This window comes from Neofelis nebulosa, chromosome 9 (genome assembly GCF_028018385.1).
Source record: "Neofelis nebulosa isolate mNeoNeb1 chromosome 9, mNeoNeb1.pri, whole genome shotgun sequence".
Classification (NCBI taxonomy): Eukaryota; Metazoa; Chordata; class Mammalia; order Carnivora; family Felidae; genus Neofelis; species Neofelis nebulosa.
In genome coordinates, this window is record NC_080790.1 from 138,150,076 (window position 1) to 138,166,731 (window position 16,656).

General features: G+C 60.6%; 1 protein-coding gene across 5 annotated transcripts in view; it reads left to right on the forward strand.

The window, feature by feature from the left end:
• The window catches only part of PHACTR3 (phosphatase and actin regulator 3), a 236,952-nt gene that overhangs the window by 212,661 nt on the left and 7,635 nt on the right, over window positions 1-16,656 (forward strand). For all 5 annotated transcript variants that reach the window (XM_058686121.1, XM_058686120.1, XM_058686122.1 and 2 more), the window contains one exon: window positions 13,492-13,547. In XM_058686121.1, the coding sequence (XP_058542104.1) occupies window positions 13,492-13,547 (56 nt within the window). The remainder of the gene's footprint in view (window positions 1-13,491; window positions 13,548-16,656) is intronic.

A 16,656-nucleotide genomic window follows, 5' to 3' on the forward strand; every position in this document is an offset into this window, starting at 1 on the left:
CAAGGAAAGTTCAGCAGGTTTTGTAAGCAAATGCAAAACGACGCCCACCCTCCCCTCAGGATGAATAAAACACGAATCCCAAACCAGGAGAGCAGGTGGTCTGGTGGGTGAAAGGTCCCCCGGCTGGGACTTGCAGACTGAGCACAGGCGAATCACACTACTGGTCTGCGCCTGTGAAATGGGTGTGTAAGGCATTCACGGAGACTGCAAAACTCTGCCCTGCTTTGCCGAGAATCGGGTGGCTTGTAACACTCATTAACTTGTGTTACGTGCCGCGGACTGTGCTTTGCCTGTGTTCACTGAAGCCCAAGACATAAGTACTTTGTCAGTTGTATTTTATGGCTAAGGGAATGTGGCTCAGAGAGGGTAGGGAGATGTTCAGAGTGACACAAGTAGGATGCCATGGAGCGAAGATCTGACCCAGGCAGGCTGGCTCCGAACGCTGGGCCTGGAGACTCTCTGCTTCGTGGAGTAATTGCAGACCATCAGGTCTGTCATGCTTGTTCCACGGTCACTTGTTCCACTGGCAACAGACCCAGCAGGAGACCAATAAGGGATTTATTGCAGGTGCTCAGTTATGCTCACACTGGCATTTATCCTCTGTGGTCTAAGATGGCTGCAGGAGCACCGGACATCATATTTAAGTCCCAGAGGTACACATATCCAAGCTGAAAAGGCTCCCAGAGGCTCCTCAGCACACCTTTAAAGGTTGGAACCCCTCCATGTGGTGATGTTGAGCTGAAAAAGAGGTTGTCTTCAGCAGAATCCGCTTTCTGATGCTTCATCGGAAGGGAGAATGGAGATTGGGCGGGAAACTGGCAGCCTATGCTCCTGTGGGTGTTCAAGTTAATTTTGTTGTGTGGACAGACTGAAGAGAGAGGGGGAAGGAACGAGCAAACACGGACGAGTGAATGAAAACAGTCTGCCTTAGGGACCAGCGGTTTCCAATGCGGTCTGGTCCAAGGAGTCTGCGTGGAGCCCCTGGGCTCAGGAGATTGACACCTGTTAGTTTATCGGTGCCCCGCGCACAGTCCAGCACTGGGCTGAGGCGATCTGGGGGGCTGGCGGGAAGCTGGGGTGACATGGACAGATACTGTTGTCCTTCCCCAGGGAGGCCCCCTCCCACGACATCTCAGCTCAAGGACAGACGCTTCCTGAGCGACCTCTGTGTGCCGCCCTCTGCGCTGAGCGCTGGGGACAGAGGAAGGGTGGAGGCACTGCCTTCGGGACGAGGGACAGCGGGGGAGGGAGGTGAGCCGAGCCGGTGTGTGACAGCTGCGGGGACACAGCGTGTGGCTGTGCCAGGTGCAGGGGCGCTGCTGTGCGGGTCCTCCTGTGCCCCCCTCCCCTGCCCCGCGGTTACCAGCTTCCCCCGCTCCGGGCTGCGAGGGCCAGCCGCTCCACGAGGTCGTGACGAAGTTCCGTGTCCCGTAGAAGTCATCCGGCGTGTAGGGTGGTAGCGTCCCATCAAGGACGGCTTCGAGTGGAGCTCTCGTTTCAGTCCGCCTTGGCGTTCTGGTCTCGGGGATGGGCCCGTTTCCTGCGGCCCCGCCGGGCCCCTGCCCTGTGCCAGCCCCGCCTTCGGCCCCCAGGCCCACGAAGGAGACTGGACAGAGAGAGACGTGATGAACCAAAAAGCCGCTTAGAAGAAGAAAGGACCAACACGATCTGGTGTTGCTCCAAATGCTTTACTGTCCCGAGTCACACAGGTGCACACTTAGCCATGTTTCTGAGATGGAGTCGAGAATGTTCCACTGAGGAAGGACCGACATTGGAGTTCTTCTGTGACACAAGCGTGGGACGCACCTTGTACGATTTCTAGGGTCGATTTCCCAGAGGAGCGCTGAGGATTCAGAGGTGCTCGGAAGGATCTGAGTGCAGGATCCTTCCTGAGTGTTTCATTCCGTCCCCATCTTCGCACTCTCTCCCACGCTAGCCAACGGCAGGATTTTTAGCATCGTGCCTTTGCTGACTCCAAGCGTTCAACCCCGTTCTCCTGGAAATAACATTTTCCTTTTACACCCGTAGTAAGTCATTTAATCAATGTGCATAAAACTTGATTAAATTACCTAATTATAAAACTAAGTACACCTGGCACATAGGTTTGGGGACAGAGGAGCCAGTTTCTGACGGGCACGGAGCTCGCTGTTGAGGACAGACAGCAACGGGCAGGGGCTACGGACTGAGTGTGGTCATCGGGTCCTGGTTTTCCAGGATGGGGACAGTGATTCACCCGGAGTCGGGGAGTGGGGATACTGGACAGAGCCTCCCCTGTAGTACTGCCCATCCCCATATAGACAAGGGGGTTGTGTCAGTGAGGCACCAGGACAACAGACCCAGCAGGATCTGAGATTTATTGCAGGTGCGGGCGTTGGCAAGGCAGGTCTGGAATCTGTGACACGGCTGTTGGGAAGGGCCGGAACCCTTAGGCGTAGGCAGAGGCCGCTCTCCACAGGCAGAATTGCTTCTTCACCAGACAGCCTGAGCCCAGCTCCTAAAACCTTTCAACTGATTGGGCCAGGCCCACCCAGAGCACCTAGGACAGTCTCCCTTACGTAAAGTCACCTGATCGTGGACATCATTCGCATCTCCTAAGCACCTCCACCGCAGCACCTGGATGAGTGAACGAACACCTGGGCCTGTCACCCTGTCAGATGGACACCTCTGACTGTCACAGAGCCAAAGGCAGTGAGACGTTGGTGAGCAGGTGGGAGGTCGCGCAGCTGATCAGTGGAGAAGTTAGAATCCCAGCCGGGGCCGGGTCTGGAACCCAGATTCTTCAACCACAACGCGATTTTGTGTTTTTTTGCATCCGCTTTTCTGTCCGTTCTTTCCAGAGTCCGGCTGGGCGACCCTTCCAAGAAAGGCCAGTACTTTCCCATGTCTGCACAGGGTTGTTGCCGGCCGGCTGCTCTCTTTGTCCAGGCCCTAAATGGGCATAAAGGCTCTCCCTGCATTTTGCTCTAATGCGTCTGTGCCCCTAAGGGCACTTCTGAACACATCAGCCTTGAACTGGGACCGTTGGGTCAAAGCATACGGGCATTTTTATAATCTTGGCAGACGGCACCGATGGTCCCACCAATGGGGGGCGACTCTTCGTCTACGCTCCGGCCAACACCGAATTTCCTCCCTTTTGGCTCTCCGCCCTTCTGCGATAACCCGGCGACTGGTGGTCCGTCGTTGTTACTGCCGCAGGATCTGGGTGAGGGATGATGGTTTTCCCCACAGCTGCAGCCCAGTGCCCCCCGGGGAGGCTTAGGGTGTCCCGGGACCCCTGGCTGAGTGGCTGGCACTGTGCCAGGTGCTGGGGATGTGGCAGCAGCCGAGGGAATAAGGGGGAGGGAGGAGGCCAGATGGACGGAGCGCCCCCCCCCCCCCGCCTCCCCCGGGAGTCTCGGGTCCCTGAAAGGCCACTCCACGCATTGTCCTGGGTTTGCGTGCACGGCCTCCGTATCCCCAGCATGTGCGGCAGGTAGGGGAGCCGTGGGCGCGTCCTTTACAGGCTTGGCCAGTGGCTGACCCCGGGCCACCCCACGGCTGTGTCAGAACCGGGCCTCGGGTTCCTGTCTCCTGGTATAAGAGACAACCGTGGATGGGCCCAGTTCTCGGCACAGACAGTGAGGGATAGAACCAATGTGGGGTGACTGCGAGGATGAAGGGGGCTCAAGCTTGGGGGGCTGCTCCTCCTCAACGTGGAAGGCCCCTCCTCAGACCCTGCAGCCTGTCCCTGCTCTTTCTGTGGCCTGGTCTTAGGGTCATCCCCCAGAGGCCTCCCCGCCCCTTCTCAGGCCGGCCCACAAGGCCCTGGGGTTCTGCTGCCCCAACAGCACCGCCGTGGGGCTCCCCAGCGTGGGCCTGCGTGTGGCAGGAGGAATCCCCGCTGAATGGCGGTGGAGACGCGCCGGGGGTGGGCGGAGGGGGGGGGGGGGGGAATCCCGTCCCAGGCGGGGACACAGCGTGGCTTGCTGACTGGAGGCTGGCTCAGCAGCGGGATCGGTGTTCCCAGGAAGGAGCGCGGGGAACAGCCCGGCGGCCCGTGGGTGTGGGGATGTCGGCTGTGCAGCTGTGCTTCTGTCTCTTGGAAGGCATCTGCTCTCCGTTGTCGCCTGACGCCCAGGTGACTTCAGTCATTCGTCAGGACCTCAGCCGTGGGTGTAGTGGGGGTTTGGGGCTCGGGCACAGAGGGGGCCGCTGGAGCACCTGCTTCTGACCCCTGCCCCCCCTCCCCCGCCCAGCCGGGCGTCCCTTTGCCGGTCCGGTTCTCTGCAGCCCGAGAGCGGTGCGGGGACAGTTCAGCGGCCGCCACAGCCCTGGGCCTGCTGTGTGCTGGGCACCGGGCACCGGGCAGCGGCCCCGGGGGGTGGGTGTCACCATCCTCCTGTTTTGGGGGGAGATGAAGGCCTGGGCACCTGCCTGTGTCACACAGTGGCCAGGTGGCAGCTCGGGACCGAAGGTCTGACTTTTGGGCCGAGATGCGTGCCCTTCACCTTGATAGCAGATGCCGCACCCTGAGAACACTTTTCTAGGCAGGACTGAGTCAACTCGGATGTACCGTCAGGGGCTGGGAGTCTTGGAAGGGAAGCGGGGACACTGGGGTGAGCCCTGGCAAAGGCAGGGACGTCACCACCTGGCAGAAGGTGCCCCAGGTGTGCAAGTCCTAGACCTAAGGTGACACGGGGCACGGGGGCCATCGCAGGCGAGGGCAAGCTGGGCCGGGCCGAGAAGTGCAGGATAAGCCCAGTGTGCGGCTGGGGCCCCGACATGAAGCCATAGGGCAGGTGAGGAAAGGGAGGCCCGGGCTCGAGGGACTGAGCAGGTCGCACAGTGAGACACGAGGGCTCGGGCTCTGAGCCCCAGCAATGCCCCTTTCCGGGTGCTCCTTGCTCTGCAGGAAAGGAGCCGCTGACTCAGTGAATCAGGCAGGCACACGGTGTGAGGGACGGCTTGGTGCCACGGAACACGGTTTCGGAGGCTCCCCTGGCTTCTCGTTAGCAGTTTCATGAGGACCTCGGTTTGGGGGTTCTGTGGTTTAGAAAAACCCTTGCTAGAAAGCAAGGGGTACTCAGAAGTGGGTGACAGCGTCTAGGGCCAGGGAGGGGCTGGGGGAGTCCCGGGCCTCGGGGACGGGCAGGGCTGTGGCAGCCAAGCCTCCACGTCTGCCCAAGGGCCCGGTCGGCGGCTGGCCTCGAGGGGAGGCTGCAGGTGAAAAGAAGACCTATAGGGCACGATGATGGTGGCACTATGGTCGGGGGTCAGGGTGACCTGGAGTTTGCGATTCTTGTGACTCAGTTTCCCTGGCAGATCCTGTGGCTGTTTCCCTGCAGATGAGAGGTGGTGAGGTGAGCACAGGTCGCTGAGTCGGGGTTCCCGGGCACCGGCTGGGCACTATGACCGGACCCTCGCACGAATCCCCCACCAGCAGCTGGCCGGGTGGCCTGTGCACAGAACCGCCCAGAGCACGGCCTGGGGGTGGGCACGCAGGCGGCACCTGTACCCTCACCAGCCTCCCTCCCGGCCGCCGAGCGGGCTCTGGTCCCCATCGTGACCCCTTCTCCTGGGGCCCTGGGCTCGGGGTCTGGGCAGGACCGCTGACCGGTCCGGAAGGAGGAGAGGCCTGGTGGCCACAGCTTTGGTCCCTCCAGGAGACGATGGCCGTTTTCCTGGAGTCGCCCAGGCGGGGGGTGCTCAGAGCCTGTAAGCACTCACGCCAGCCAGCCCAGCCCCTCGCCCACCAGGACCCCCAGTGTCTGGAAGAAGAGGCCGTGTTGTCAGCTACTGAGATGCCGCTTGTCCCCGGCCTGGGACCGGAAGGTGCCCCTGCTCTGCTGGCTGGGGCCTGGGGTCCACGTCCTGCCGTGTCTGGCCCCGTGGCGGGCAGCCTGGTCTTCAGCTGGATCCTCCTTCCCGCGGGGCCACGGAGCCTGTGACTGGCACACGGCAGGCCAGCCGGGGGGCGGCTGCAGCCTGTTTATCGTGTGACCTTTTATTGTTTAAAAGTGGAACGTCGTGATGCCGTCCGAGGGGGGCTTTATGCACAGAAGAGCTCAGCCCTCACCCTGTGCTCCCGCAACCCCGTTTCCTTCTGGTCCCTGAGTTTTAGCACGAAGCACGGCGTCACCTGGTTCCTCTCCCCTTCCCAAGGCGTCGGGAGCTCGCCTCCGCGTGCCCCTAGTTGAGAGGGTCCCCCGGAGAGCAACCGTGGAGAAACGGGTGTCAAATGGCAGACCCACGGCCACAGCGATGCCCCCGTGTCCGATCCCAGGTCCTCCGGAATCGAGCTGGCGTGCGGAGAGGCCCGTCTGTGCGGAGTAGCTCCTGGGCGGCTAGGTGCTCCCACGGGCTGCTCGCCAGGTGGCCCGTTCACTCCTGGCCTCAGCTCAGGTCTGCACCTGCTGTCTGGGCCTCCGAGCTGAGAAGTCACCCTCCCCCCAGGTGCATCTGGGAGACAGGAAGGGGGTCCTCGGGACAGGGAGCGGGTGGTGGTACCCAGGGCCCGGCTCGCTCTGGAGCCGGGCCCTGCAGGCAGGGCGAACGGACAGCCCAGGAGATGGGGGTGAGGCCACAGGGAGGCGAGCCGTGGGGACTACCAGCCACCAGGGTGCCCGCTCTGCCTGGGGGCGGGGGGCACGCATCCCAGTAGCCGGTTCTTGTGCATTTTCTTTTTTTTTTTTAATTTTTTTTTCAACGTTTTTTATTTATTTTTGGGACAGAGAGAGACAGAGCATGAACGGGGGAGGGGCAGAGAGAGAGGGAGACACAGAATTGGAAACAGGCTCCAGGCTCCGAGCCATCAGCCCAGAGCCTGACGCGGGGCTCGAACTCACGGACCGCGAGATCGTGACCTGGCTGAAGTCGGACGCTTAACCGACTGCGCCACCCAGGCGCCCCTCTTGTGCATTTTCAAGGAAAGCCAGAAAACGGACTTTTAAGAGTGAAACGTCCAGTCGATTAATGTCACTTCACGTTCTCATGCTTTAAAGTATCGTGTGAGCCCGAAATGCAGCTGCTTGCTGTGTTTGGACATGAAGCGCTGATGGGTCTGGGGGCCAGGCCGCCCCCCCACCCCGACGGGGTCAGGCGGAGGAGTGGCTGCCCACCTCGGGCCCGCCTGGGCTCCAGGGCTCCCTGCCCCCGGCCGGGTGCTGGAGGAGGCTCCGGGCCGGTCCCGGCTGCAGGCAGAGGTGGGAGGAGGTGCCCCGGGGGTGGGGCGGGGGGCACGGCCAGCGTCACGGCCGGCCACGGCCCGTGTCCGAGCCGTGCCTCCCGTGTATGAGGGCAGGCGAGGCGGGACGGTGTTGCGGTCATGCCCCGAACCTCAGCGGCCTCGCCCGGCACGGTGTATGTCTCGCACACACGGCCCACCGTGGTCAGGGCGAGCCTCCGGGCAGTTGTCCTCTCACCGAGGCTGGCCCGTGCGGCTCAGGTTGGAGGCTCCACCGCCTGGGGCGAGGCCCAGGCTGCCGTGGAGGGGAAGGGAGCCTGTGGAAGGTCCCGCGGCTTTTCTAGGGCTCAGCCCAGACACAGCCTCTGTCCTGCTCCCGGTCACTGCTCCGGACCGGCCATGCAGCCCTGCCTGGCTGCAGGGGGCTGGCGAATGCAGAGAGACCCCAGACCCTGGAGAGCAGTGGACATGTCCACGCTGCTGGCCCAGGTCGGCTTCCGGAGCCCACGGTCACGGGGCAGGGGGATGGGGCGGGGGCCGTGTGATGGGGTACCAGGAATCCGATGGAGGAGGGGGTAAGTGAGTGTCTGATGGAGGCGACTGAGTGAGTGATGGAGGGAGGCCTTGAGTGTCTGATGGCGGGAGACCTGTGTGAGTGTCTGACGGAGGAAGGAGTGAGTGACAGGAGGCTGAGTGATGGAAGGAAGTCTGTGTGAGTGTCTGATGGGGGAGGGAGGGAGGGAGTGTTTGATGGAGGAGGGGCTGAGTGTCTGATGGCGGGAGGCCTGTGTGAGTGTCTGACGGAGGAAGGAGTGGGTGAGTGTCCGACAGGAGACTGAGTGAGGGAAGGAGGTCTGTGTGAGTGTCTGATGGGGGAGGGAGGGGTAAGTGTCTGAGGGAGAGAGGTCTGTGAGTATGTGATGGAGCGAGTGAGTGTCTGATGGAGGAAGCAGTGAGTGAGTGTCTGATGGAGGAAGCAGTCAGTGAGTGTCTGATGGAGGAAGGAGTCAGTGAGGGTCTGATAGGAGACTGAGTGATGGAAGGAGGTCTGTGTGAGTGTCTGATGGGGGAGGGAGGCAGGGAGTGTCTGATGGAGGAAGCAGTGAGTGTCTGATGGAGGAAGGAGTGAGTGAGGGTCCGACAGGAGACTGAGTGAGGGAAGGAGGCCTGTGTGAGTGTCTGATGGAGGAAGCAGTCAGTGAGTGTCTGATGGAGGGAGGAGTCAGTGAGGGTCTGATAGGAGACTGAGTGATGGAAGGAGGTCTGTGTGAGTGTCTGATGGGGGAGGGAGGCAGGGAGTGTCTGATGGAGGAAGCAGTGAGTGTCTGATGGAGGAAGCAGTGAGTGTCTGATGGAGGAAGGAGTGAGTGAGGGTCCGACAGGAGACTGAGTGAGGGAAGGAGGTCTGTGTGAGTGTCTGATGGGGGAGGGAGGGAGGGAGTGTCTGATGGAGGGAGGAGTCAGTGAGGGTCTGACAGGAGACTGAGTGATGGAAGGAGATCTGTGTGAGTGTCTGATGGGGGAGGGAGGGAGGGAGTGTCTGATGGAGGGAGGCCTGTGTGAGTGTCTGATGGAGGGAGGTGTGAGTGAGTGTCTGATGGAGGAAGGAGTGAGTGAGTGTCTGATGGAGGAAGGAATGAGTGAGGGTCTGACAGGAGACTGAGTGAGGGAAGGAGGCCTGTGTGAGTGTCTGATGGAGGGAGGCGTGAGTGAGTGTCTGATGGAGGAAGGAGCCAGTGAGTGTCCAACTGGAGACTAAGGGAAGGAAGTCTGTGTGAGTGTCTGATGGGGGAGGGATTGAGTATCTGATGGCAGGAGCCCTGTGTGAGTGTCTGATGGAGGAAGGAGTGAGTGAGGGTCCGACAGGAGACTGAGTGAGGGAAGGAGGTCTGTGTGAGTGTCTGATGGGGGAGGGAGGGGTAAGTGAGGGAGAGAGGTCTGTGAGTATGTGATAGAGCGAGTGAGCGTCTGGTGAAGGAAGGGGTGAGTGAGGGTCTGATGGATGAGTGTTTCCTGGGGACCCTGGCCGGCACGGAGGCTGCTGGCAGGACAGAGATTGCAGCTCCTTGGCTGAGGCCGGGAGGGACCAGGTGAACTATACGGATGCCAGTAATAATAACAACACACCCGTGTGTGTGCCAGCCCCTTGCCTTCTGTGTTCTCACCCCTCAGTACCCCGTGGGTCACAGGGGCAGGTGGGGCCGGGGACAGGAGGCTCAGGCGGGAGAGGGCGTTAGCAGGTGGCAGAACTGAGGCTCCCCTTGAGACTCGGTGCCGGTTCTGGGGGGATGGAAACAGGACCGCCTTCCGCAGAGCCTGAGGAGCGGGGACAGTGCTGCTGCGTCCTTGATTCTCGTACGACCCACACGGGCGTCCCGGTCGGCCAGCTGCCCGCGTCCGCTCCCCGCCACGCACCCGTCCTCTCCGCCCGTCATCTGCTCGGCGGTCTCGTCCCTGCTCCGCCGTGTTCTCGGCACAGGGTCTGGTGTGGAGCAGAAGTTCACGGATCCGTTCAGCGGACGGGCAGGCGGGCCCTGGGGACCAGGAGCACGAGCTGGTGCCGGGGGAGTGGGGGGGCCCCCCCCCCCCCGAGGACGCAGACCCACAGGTGCGCACAGTTCCCCCGGGCGCCCCGCCCCTGGCCCGGTGCTCCGTTCAAGTCCCCAGGGCCCGTCCAGCGCATCCCTGGGCCTGGCCCTGGCCCAACGCTGGCACCCGCACCTCTCCTGTGTGCCCAGGTGGGGACCAGGCGGGGAGACGGGCGGGAGCCTCTCTCTACCCCGGCGTTTCTTTTCCTGGTGCTGCCCCACGCCCCAGCTTAGCGGGAAGGGTCTCCCCACACCCCAGCTTTCTCAGCGGGAAGAGTCAGAAATAGACCGTGGCTTCCCCAGCGGCCCCTGCGCACCACTCCTCCCGGCAGGGCTGTGTTTCTGGATCAGGAGAGGGAGCAGTCTCCAGGAGGAGCTGGGGAAACCCTTAGGAAGCTGGACCCCACCGCACCCCTCCCCGAGGCCTCGGCCCCCCCCCCCCAGGGCTGGGTCTGCGGGTCCTCCAAGAGCCCCTCGCGGCTGAGGCTCCCGAGTGAAGATGGTCCGGCCTCATCCCGCCCCCCCCCCCACCCCCCAGGCTCTGCCGGAGCACGCCTCGGAGGGAGAGGGGTCTCCGTGCGCCCCTTTGCCCCTCGGTCTCGCTGCTTTTGCCCACCTGTGCCGGGCCCCGGGGTCTACGTGGGCCGTCAGACCTGATCACGTTTGCCTCTCTGAGCCTTCGTGGTCGTCTCTGCCAAGTGGGCATAGTCCGGCCTCCTGCCGTCGGAAGGCACGTGGGACTGTTGTCGCTGCTGGACAGCAGAAGCCCCATTCTGCCCAGGCAGGAAGTGGACGGAACGGTGAGGCTTATGTATTTAGTCTCACGGGTGTTAACTTGGAGTAGCACCACCCCTCCTCCAGGGCCAACATCTTCCGCACGTCTTGAACGTTTTACGGGGCCCTCGGCCATGTGTGGGTCCACAGCACCTGCCCTGAGCGTCTGAAGGGGGTCCTGGCCCCGGGAAGGCCTGCGTCTCCTGGTGGTTGGTTCCGCCCTGTCCTTTCTCGGACAGCAAACTGGAGGGGTCCAGAGAGTGCTTCCGAAGCCTGATCCGGTCTTGGCATCCCTTCACCCCCGCCCCACCCCTGCCTGCCTCAAACCGCCTTCTCGGACTCCTCACCGCAGACGCCAGGCTGTGCCCCACCCAGCTCCCTGCCCCACAGAGGCTCACACGCCTCCACTCAGTCTAAAGGGCACTTGCCGAATTCCTCCCGATCTCAGGACCTTTGCACCTGCTCTTTCCTCCCCTCCTCGCTTAGCAATCCCCACTTACACTTTGGCTCTCATCTCAGGGGTCACCTTCCAGGGAGCCGGCCCTGCCCAGATCGGCCCGCCTACACTTGGCTTTCATATCACTTTCGGTTCTTCCTCCTAGTACTGTGTGATGGCAGAGGGTGTGTCCCCCGAGGGAGCCTGCAGGCCCCAGGGGCAGGGCTGGGTCTCACTTCTCACCAGGGGCCAGGCATGTTATGAGTGTGCACAGAACATCTGATGAAGGCAGAAGTTCACAGTCTCATGAAGAGGGATCCCGGGTGCCCGCTGGCCTTCCCGGGTAGGGCTGGGTCTGGATTGGAACTCTGGACAGGCAGCGCTGCCCCCAGGGGCACCTGCCCTCGGTGATTGGGCTCCTGCCTCCTGGGAAGAACCACACAGGGAAGGGGCTGGGGTCCTCTGCTGCAGCCCTGGGCTGACTCTGAGGCGGAGGGTCGGTTAGTGCCCACGACTGTCCCCGCGGAGTTGTGTCCACCCAGAGGGCTGCTCCCTGCTCGCTGAGAGGTACGCCGGGGGCCAGCTGTGTGCCCAGCCTGGTGACCTCTGGGAGGAGCCCTGCAGTGCGTGGTACGACCCCACCCGCCTCACCCCTCAGGCCGATGGCTTAGGTTTTGGTGACGAGCAGTCCACACTTTTTAGAGAACTAGGGATCAGATGAAATGCCTTTCTGGGAACTCATTCCATGACTGAGGACTCACAGGCTGGGTTTTCGTGAGAGATTACTATGTACCAAGCAGGCGTTTAACACACACTCGGTGCATTGGCTCATTCTGTGCTCACACCTCTGGGAGAGTCTGTTTGGGTTGTCGTTTTGGAAGAGCGGACGGTCCTCCAGCAAGAAAAGGCTCGGGGGTGGGGGGACGTTGCCAGTGTAGATCTGAGATACTTTTCAGGTTTGAGGAAATCTTCGGCCTCAGCGCTCGGGTGTCCCTGCGGGCATCCTGGCTAAGCAGCCGGCAGTCACTAGGCACCAGGCTCTGCCCCCTGTACATTCTCCATGGCTCTGCCAAAAGTTTCCTCTTCCATGAAGCCTGCCATGATCACTTCCCCCCTCCCTCCCCACCGTCTTCAAGCCCAGTGTGTGAGCAGTTAGGGGACACTGAGGCTGGAGGGCGTGATCTTCCCGGGGCCGGCACCTCTTCAGGTGAGCCTCGGAGGAGATGGGTCTCCCCAAACTCCTCCTCCCCCTGCCTGGTCACTCATTTGTCACAGCCCCTGTTTTATTTTCTCCGGGGCACTAGCGCTCTCTGCAATGGTTTTTGTTCTTTTTTTTTTTTTTTTTTTTTTTTTACTGTTTGTCTGCCTTTCCCGTTTAGACTGTGAGATTTCCAGGACAGGGGAGGCTTGTTTGCCACTGTGTCTGGGGGCTGGAACTGCCTGGCACAGAGCAGATACTCCACAGTCCTTTGCTGACCAACGAATGGCATTTGGGAGGTTTCGGGGAGACGGTGAGGGAGCCCCGCCTGAGAGCCAGGTTTCCCTTCCCCGGGGCAGATGGGGAGCTGTTGGGGGGGGGGGGGAGGGGCGGGTTCGGTCCCCACCAGACATCAGGACAAGATGTCAAAGCGGCCGCCCCCGGAAGGGCGCACACAAAGCCCGCGCCTGTGGTGTTCCCAGGAGGCGGGAGCAGCTGAGCCCTGGGGACGCCCTCGGCTTTGTGCCGGGACAGGGAGTGTGGATAGGAGACCGATATTTCTGGAGGCAGCATCCTCTTCGGGGCAAAGTATCGTGGCCCCAGATTCTGGGCGCTCGCAGGCTCAGCCCTGTCGTCGCCCTGGGGTGGCGCGAGGGTCCGGAAGCGGGGCGGCTCCTGGCTGGGACCCAAGCACAGCGTCGCCAGAGTTACAGGGACAACTGGAGCTTGGCGCTCATTCCAGCTAATTATGACTCCCGCTCCTGACAAGCCTTTTATTTGCCGTATGTATTTGGTTTTCGCTGTACCGCCGACTCCTTCAAGGCGAATCCCCCTGAAAGGCTGGTCCTGTGCCCCGCGGGTGGGGACGGCTGGGCAGGGGGAGGCCGCCGGGGGCCGCCGAGGGGGGGGGTGCCCCTCCCCGGGCTGCGGCTGGCTCCGCGCGGCTCAGGAGGCGGCGCTCGCTGTCACTCCCCCTGCGCGGGCTGCTGGCGAGGCTGCTTGGGGCCGAAGCAGGTGCCACCGCTGCTCGGCTGGGCAGGAGGGGCTTCCTCCCTTCCGGGGGAGCGTCCCGCCGGCCGGCAGCGCTCTCGGGTCCCAAGGTGGCACGGGGGGTCGGCCCCGGAGCTCGGGGACAGCCGGCGACCCCCCTCCTGTGCGGGGATCTGACTCCAGCGCCAGCAAGAGGCGGCTGCCAGAGGTCCCCTCCCTCCCTCCAGCTTTTGGGTTCACCGTCTTCGGGGGCGCGCCGGCCACCCCTGCCCCCGGCAGAGCCCGGGAGGAATCTGCAGGCGGCCACCATGGTGCAAAATGTAATTCTAGTGTTTTTCCGCAGACGGCTGAGCCAAAGACCTGCCGTGGAGGAACTGGAGAGAAGAAATATCTTGAAACGTGAGTAGCTGTGACCCCTGGCTCCTCTTGGGGGCGAGTCCGTGGCAGGTGCACCCAGCTCTGCAGGCTGTCGCTCCCCGTGGCCCTGTGAGGTCCCACCGGGCTGCGAAAGGAAACCCTAGAGGAAAGTTGATTTGGTCGGAAATATCTCCTTTTAAAATTAAGAGGGAAAAAAAAAAAAAAAAAAAGCTTGCCTCCCAGCATAATTAAAGATATTCCTGTTTTCAGGGTTATTTAACCCTGTAGATCTCAGGGAAATGGCTCTATTCTCTCTTTGCGTTGTGGGTTTCAAGCAGGTCTCCATGGCAGTTTGGGGTGGGAGTTCTGACGGCCGCAGAGGTCACGGGTAGGGTGTAGACAGTGTCAGCAAGTGTAGGGAGGAGGACGTGGCACCAGGGCGAGACAGGAGGGGAAAGGAAGCCCACACCTCCAGGGAGCGCAGTCATGGGAAGCCTGCCCTGGGGGTCACAACTCTGTCTCGGGGATCCCCTGTCCCCCCTCCCCGGCTCCACCCGCATGGGGGTCCCCAGGTGTGTGATCATCGGTGTCCACAAACTGCCTCGGCAACAGAGGGAATGCTGTTCAGGCTCCTTAGAGTCCACGGTGGTTCCGGGCAGTCAAACCCCTTTGGAAGTGTTTCTCAGATAGCGTTTCTCAGATAGTTCACTGGTCCACAGACTTTAGTTTTCAAAACATTTTCTGCAAAAAGTGTCTTCTTAGGGCCTGGATTCTTTAAAGTGCTTCATTGTTTTTCGTCTTGACATGATGCACACTACAGATATCCTCTGAGTTTGGTTTTTTATTCTGCGAACATCTTGTCACAAAGTTAGGGCAGTGCCCACGCTGACTCTGTGCCAGAAGACGGGCGGTGGACCCTCCTGACGGTCTGGGCTCCGAGTCCCTGCTGATCCCTGTCTCCTGTCCCTGCCTGGGCACCTTCACCTGCCAGGGGGTCCCCTCCTTCGTAGACGGTTGGAAATATTTCACCCTATGCCGAGGGATTGCACGTTTCTGTTGTCAAATTTAAGATAGGGGACCTAGTCTTCTGTGTTGTATCGACTTGGTCACGTCTGGGGATTTAAAGAAGAACTTTGTCATTGATTACCTGCCTAATCACATAGATGAGAAAGTCAAGCTATTTAAGTTATCATGTATTTGAATTTTTTAAAAAGCTTATTTATATTGAGAGGGTGGGGGAGGGTCAGAGAGAGAGAATCCCAAGCAGGCTCCATGCCATCGGCCCAAGGCCCGATGCGGGGCTCGATCCCACAAACCACGATCGTGACCTGAGCCAAAATCAAGAGTCAGAAGTTTAACCGACTGAGCCACCCAGGTGCCCACCCGCCCCCCAAGTATCTGGTTTGTTAAAAATCCCATCACTTACTTATAAGGCTGCTAAGTCACAGGTGTCCTTAAAGCAGCTCGGAGCTGGTGGGTGAGGTGTGGACTCCGCTGAGCAGCCCTGGGAGGGGTCTGTCTGCTGCCACCGCGGGGGGCAGGGGGCGGGGCTTCCCAGTGAGCCGAGGGGGCTCTGCCTCCGTGTGGACCTCTCCCCTGCTGCTGGGGACACCAGGTCCTCTGGCCAGTAAGCACCTCGGATCGCAGCAGCCTTCACAATTAAACGTCAGAGCCTTAAAAATAGAACCGGTGCTTGAATAGAGGGGGTAAGTGGCTACGTGGAACTTCCTGCACTCACCTTCTGTGAGAGGAAGGGAGAAATGGGCTTCCTCCGCCGTGGCCATGGCGATCCCTGCTTCGCCATCGAGCCGGCCACAGTTCGGAAGCTTTTCAAGGCCCCTGAGTGAGAGTATCTGTGGATGTCACTGCTAGTTCATGGCGGGTGTTGGCTCTGTTTTGTTCTGGGGAGCTGAGAATAGGGTAACCACATGTGGTCCAGCACACAACATATAATCACGAGCCCCCGACACCGGCTCCAAACGTTCCTGCTACAGTGCGTTTCCTACCTATAATCACTTCTTAGCATGTTGTCACGTCGGATCTGCTCCCCTCCCAAGCAGGGAGCTCGTGACTGACTGCGATCGGGTCTCAGGGACACTTAGAGCTCGGCCTGGGTTGTTATTCCTGGATGAGACACGGTGGCCTCTTTCCAGGTGAAGGCACCAAACCTGATACGTCCGCGTTAGGCCCCCCTGCTGTGCCCGCCCGGTTACTCGTTACAACGTTACAACGGAGTCCTGTGGTTTGCACCGCTGTCCCATTTCCTTGGCAAAGAGGTAGAGCCGAAGGCTGCCTGGCTCCACGGGCCAGTTCTGGCCCCTGCCTTAGAAGCAGCAATGCATCTCTGATTATTTGTGGAAGACTCGAATGTGGCTGTCCACGCCGCTGGCACTCTTTCCGGAACGTGTGGGTGTGGAGACCATGGTCATGGGTCCCTTGTTGTGTATAAGGCTGGGGGCCTTTCTGGGTCTCGGAACAAAAGGCCCACAAAGCCATCGCTAGGTGGAGCTCGGAGACAACCTGGGGGCTCGGGCTTTGGGGAAGGCCTTGTTGGGGTCAGTGCCCAGTAGAGCACCTGGCGCAGAGGGGACCCTGCTGGGGAGGGGACCCCGCCTTCCAAGACCAGCGCTCCAAAGCACCGTGACCTTGGTGATGACGTCGCCGATGATGAAAAACAAAGGTCTGGTTTTCTGTCCCTGTACTGCTTGGACTTTGCCCGTGGCCTGTTTTTCAAGAAATCTGAAAAATTCGCTTCACATCACCCCTTCAGTCCCTCACGGTTGGCCTTGAATGGATACTTTCACCATTTTTTTCTTGACCGTATCATCAGCTTCCTGATGAGACCTTGCAGCTGTGGTTTTCTTCTGGTTTATCGCTTGGATTAAAAACCAAGAACATAACAGGGTTTCATTTCCTTTTCTAAAACATTCAAACAGGAGATAAATCTCCCTTTTCAAAAAGTTACTGAAATGTACACTACATCCCGCACCCAGTCCCGCAAGTTCACACACGTGCGGAATGTCTTAAGTAAAGGCGGGCGACGTGGGGTTGCGTCACCTGCGGGCAGCGGGCTCCCTCCCCTCCCTCCCTTCCCTCCAAGCAGCCGGGTTTCTAGGAGTGAGTGCTGGCAGGTGAGCGTCCCTTCCCAGAA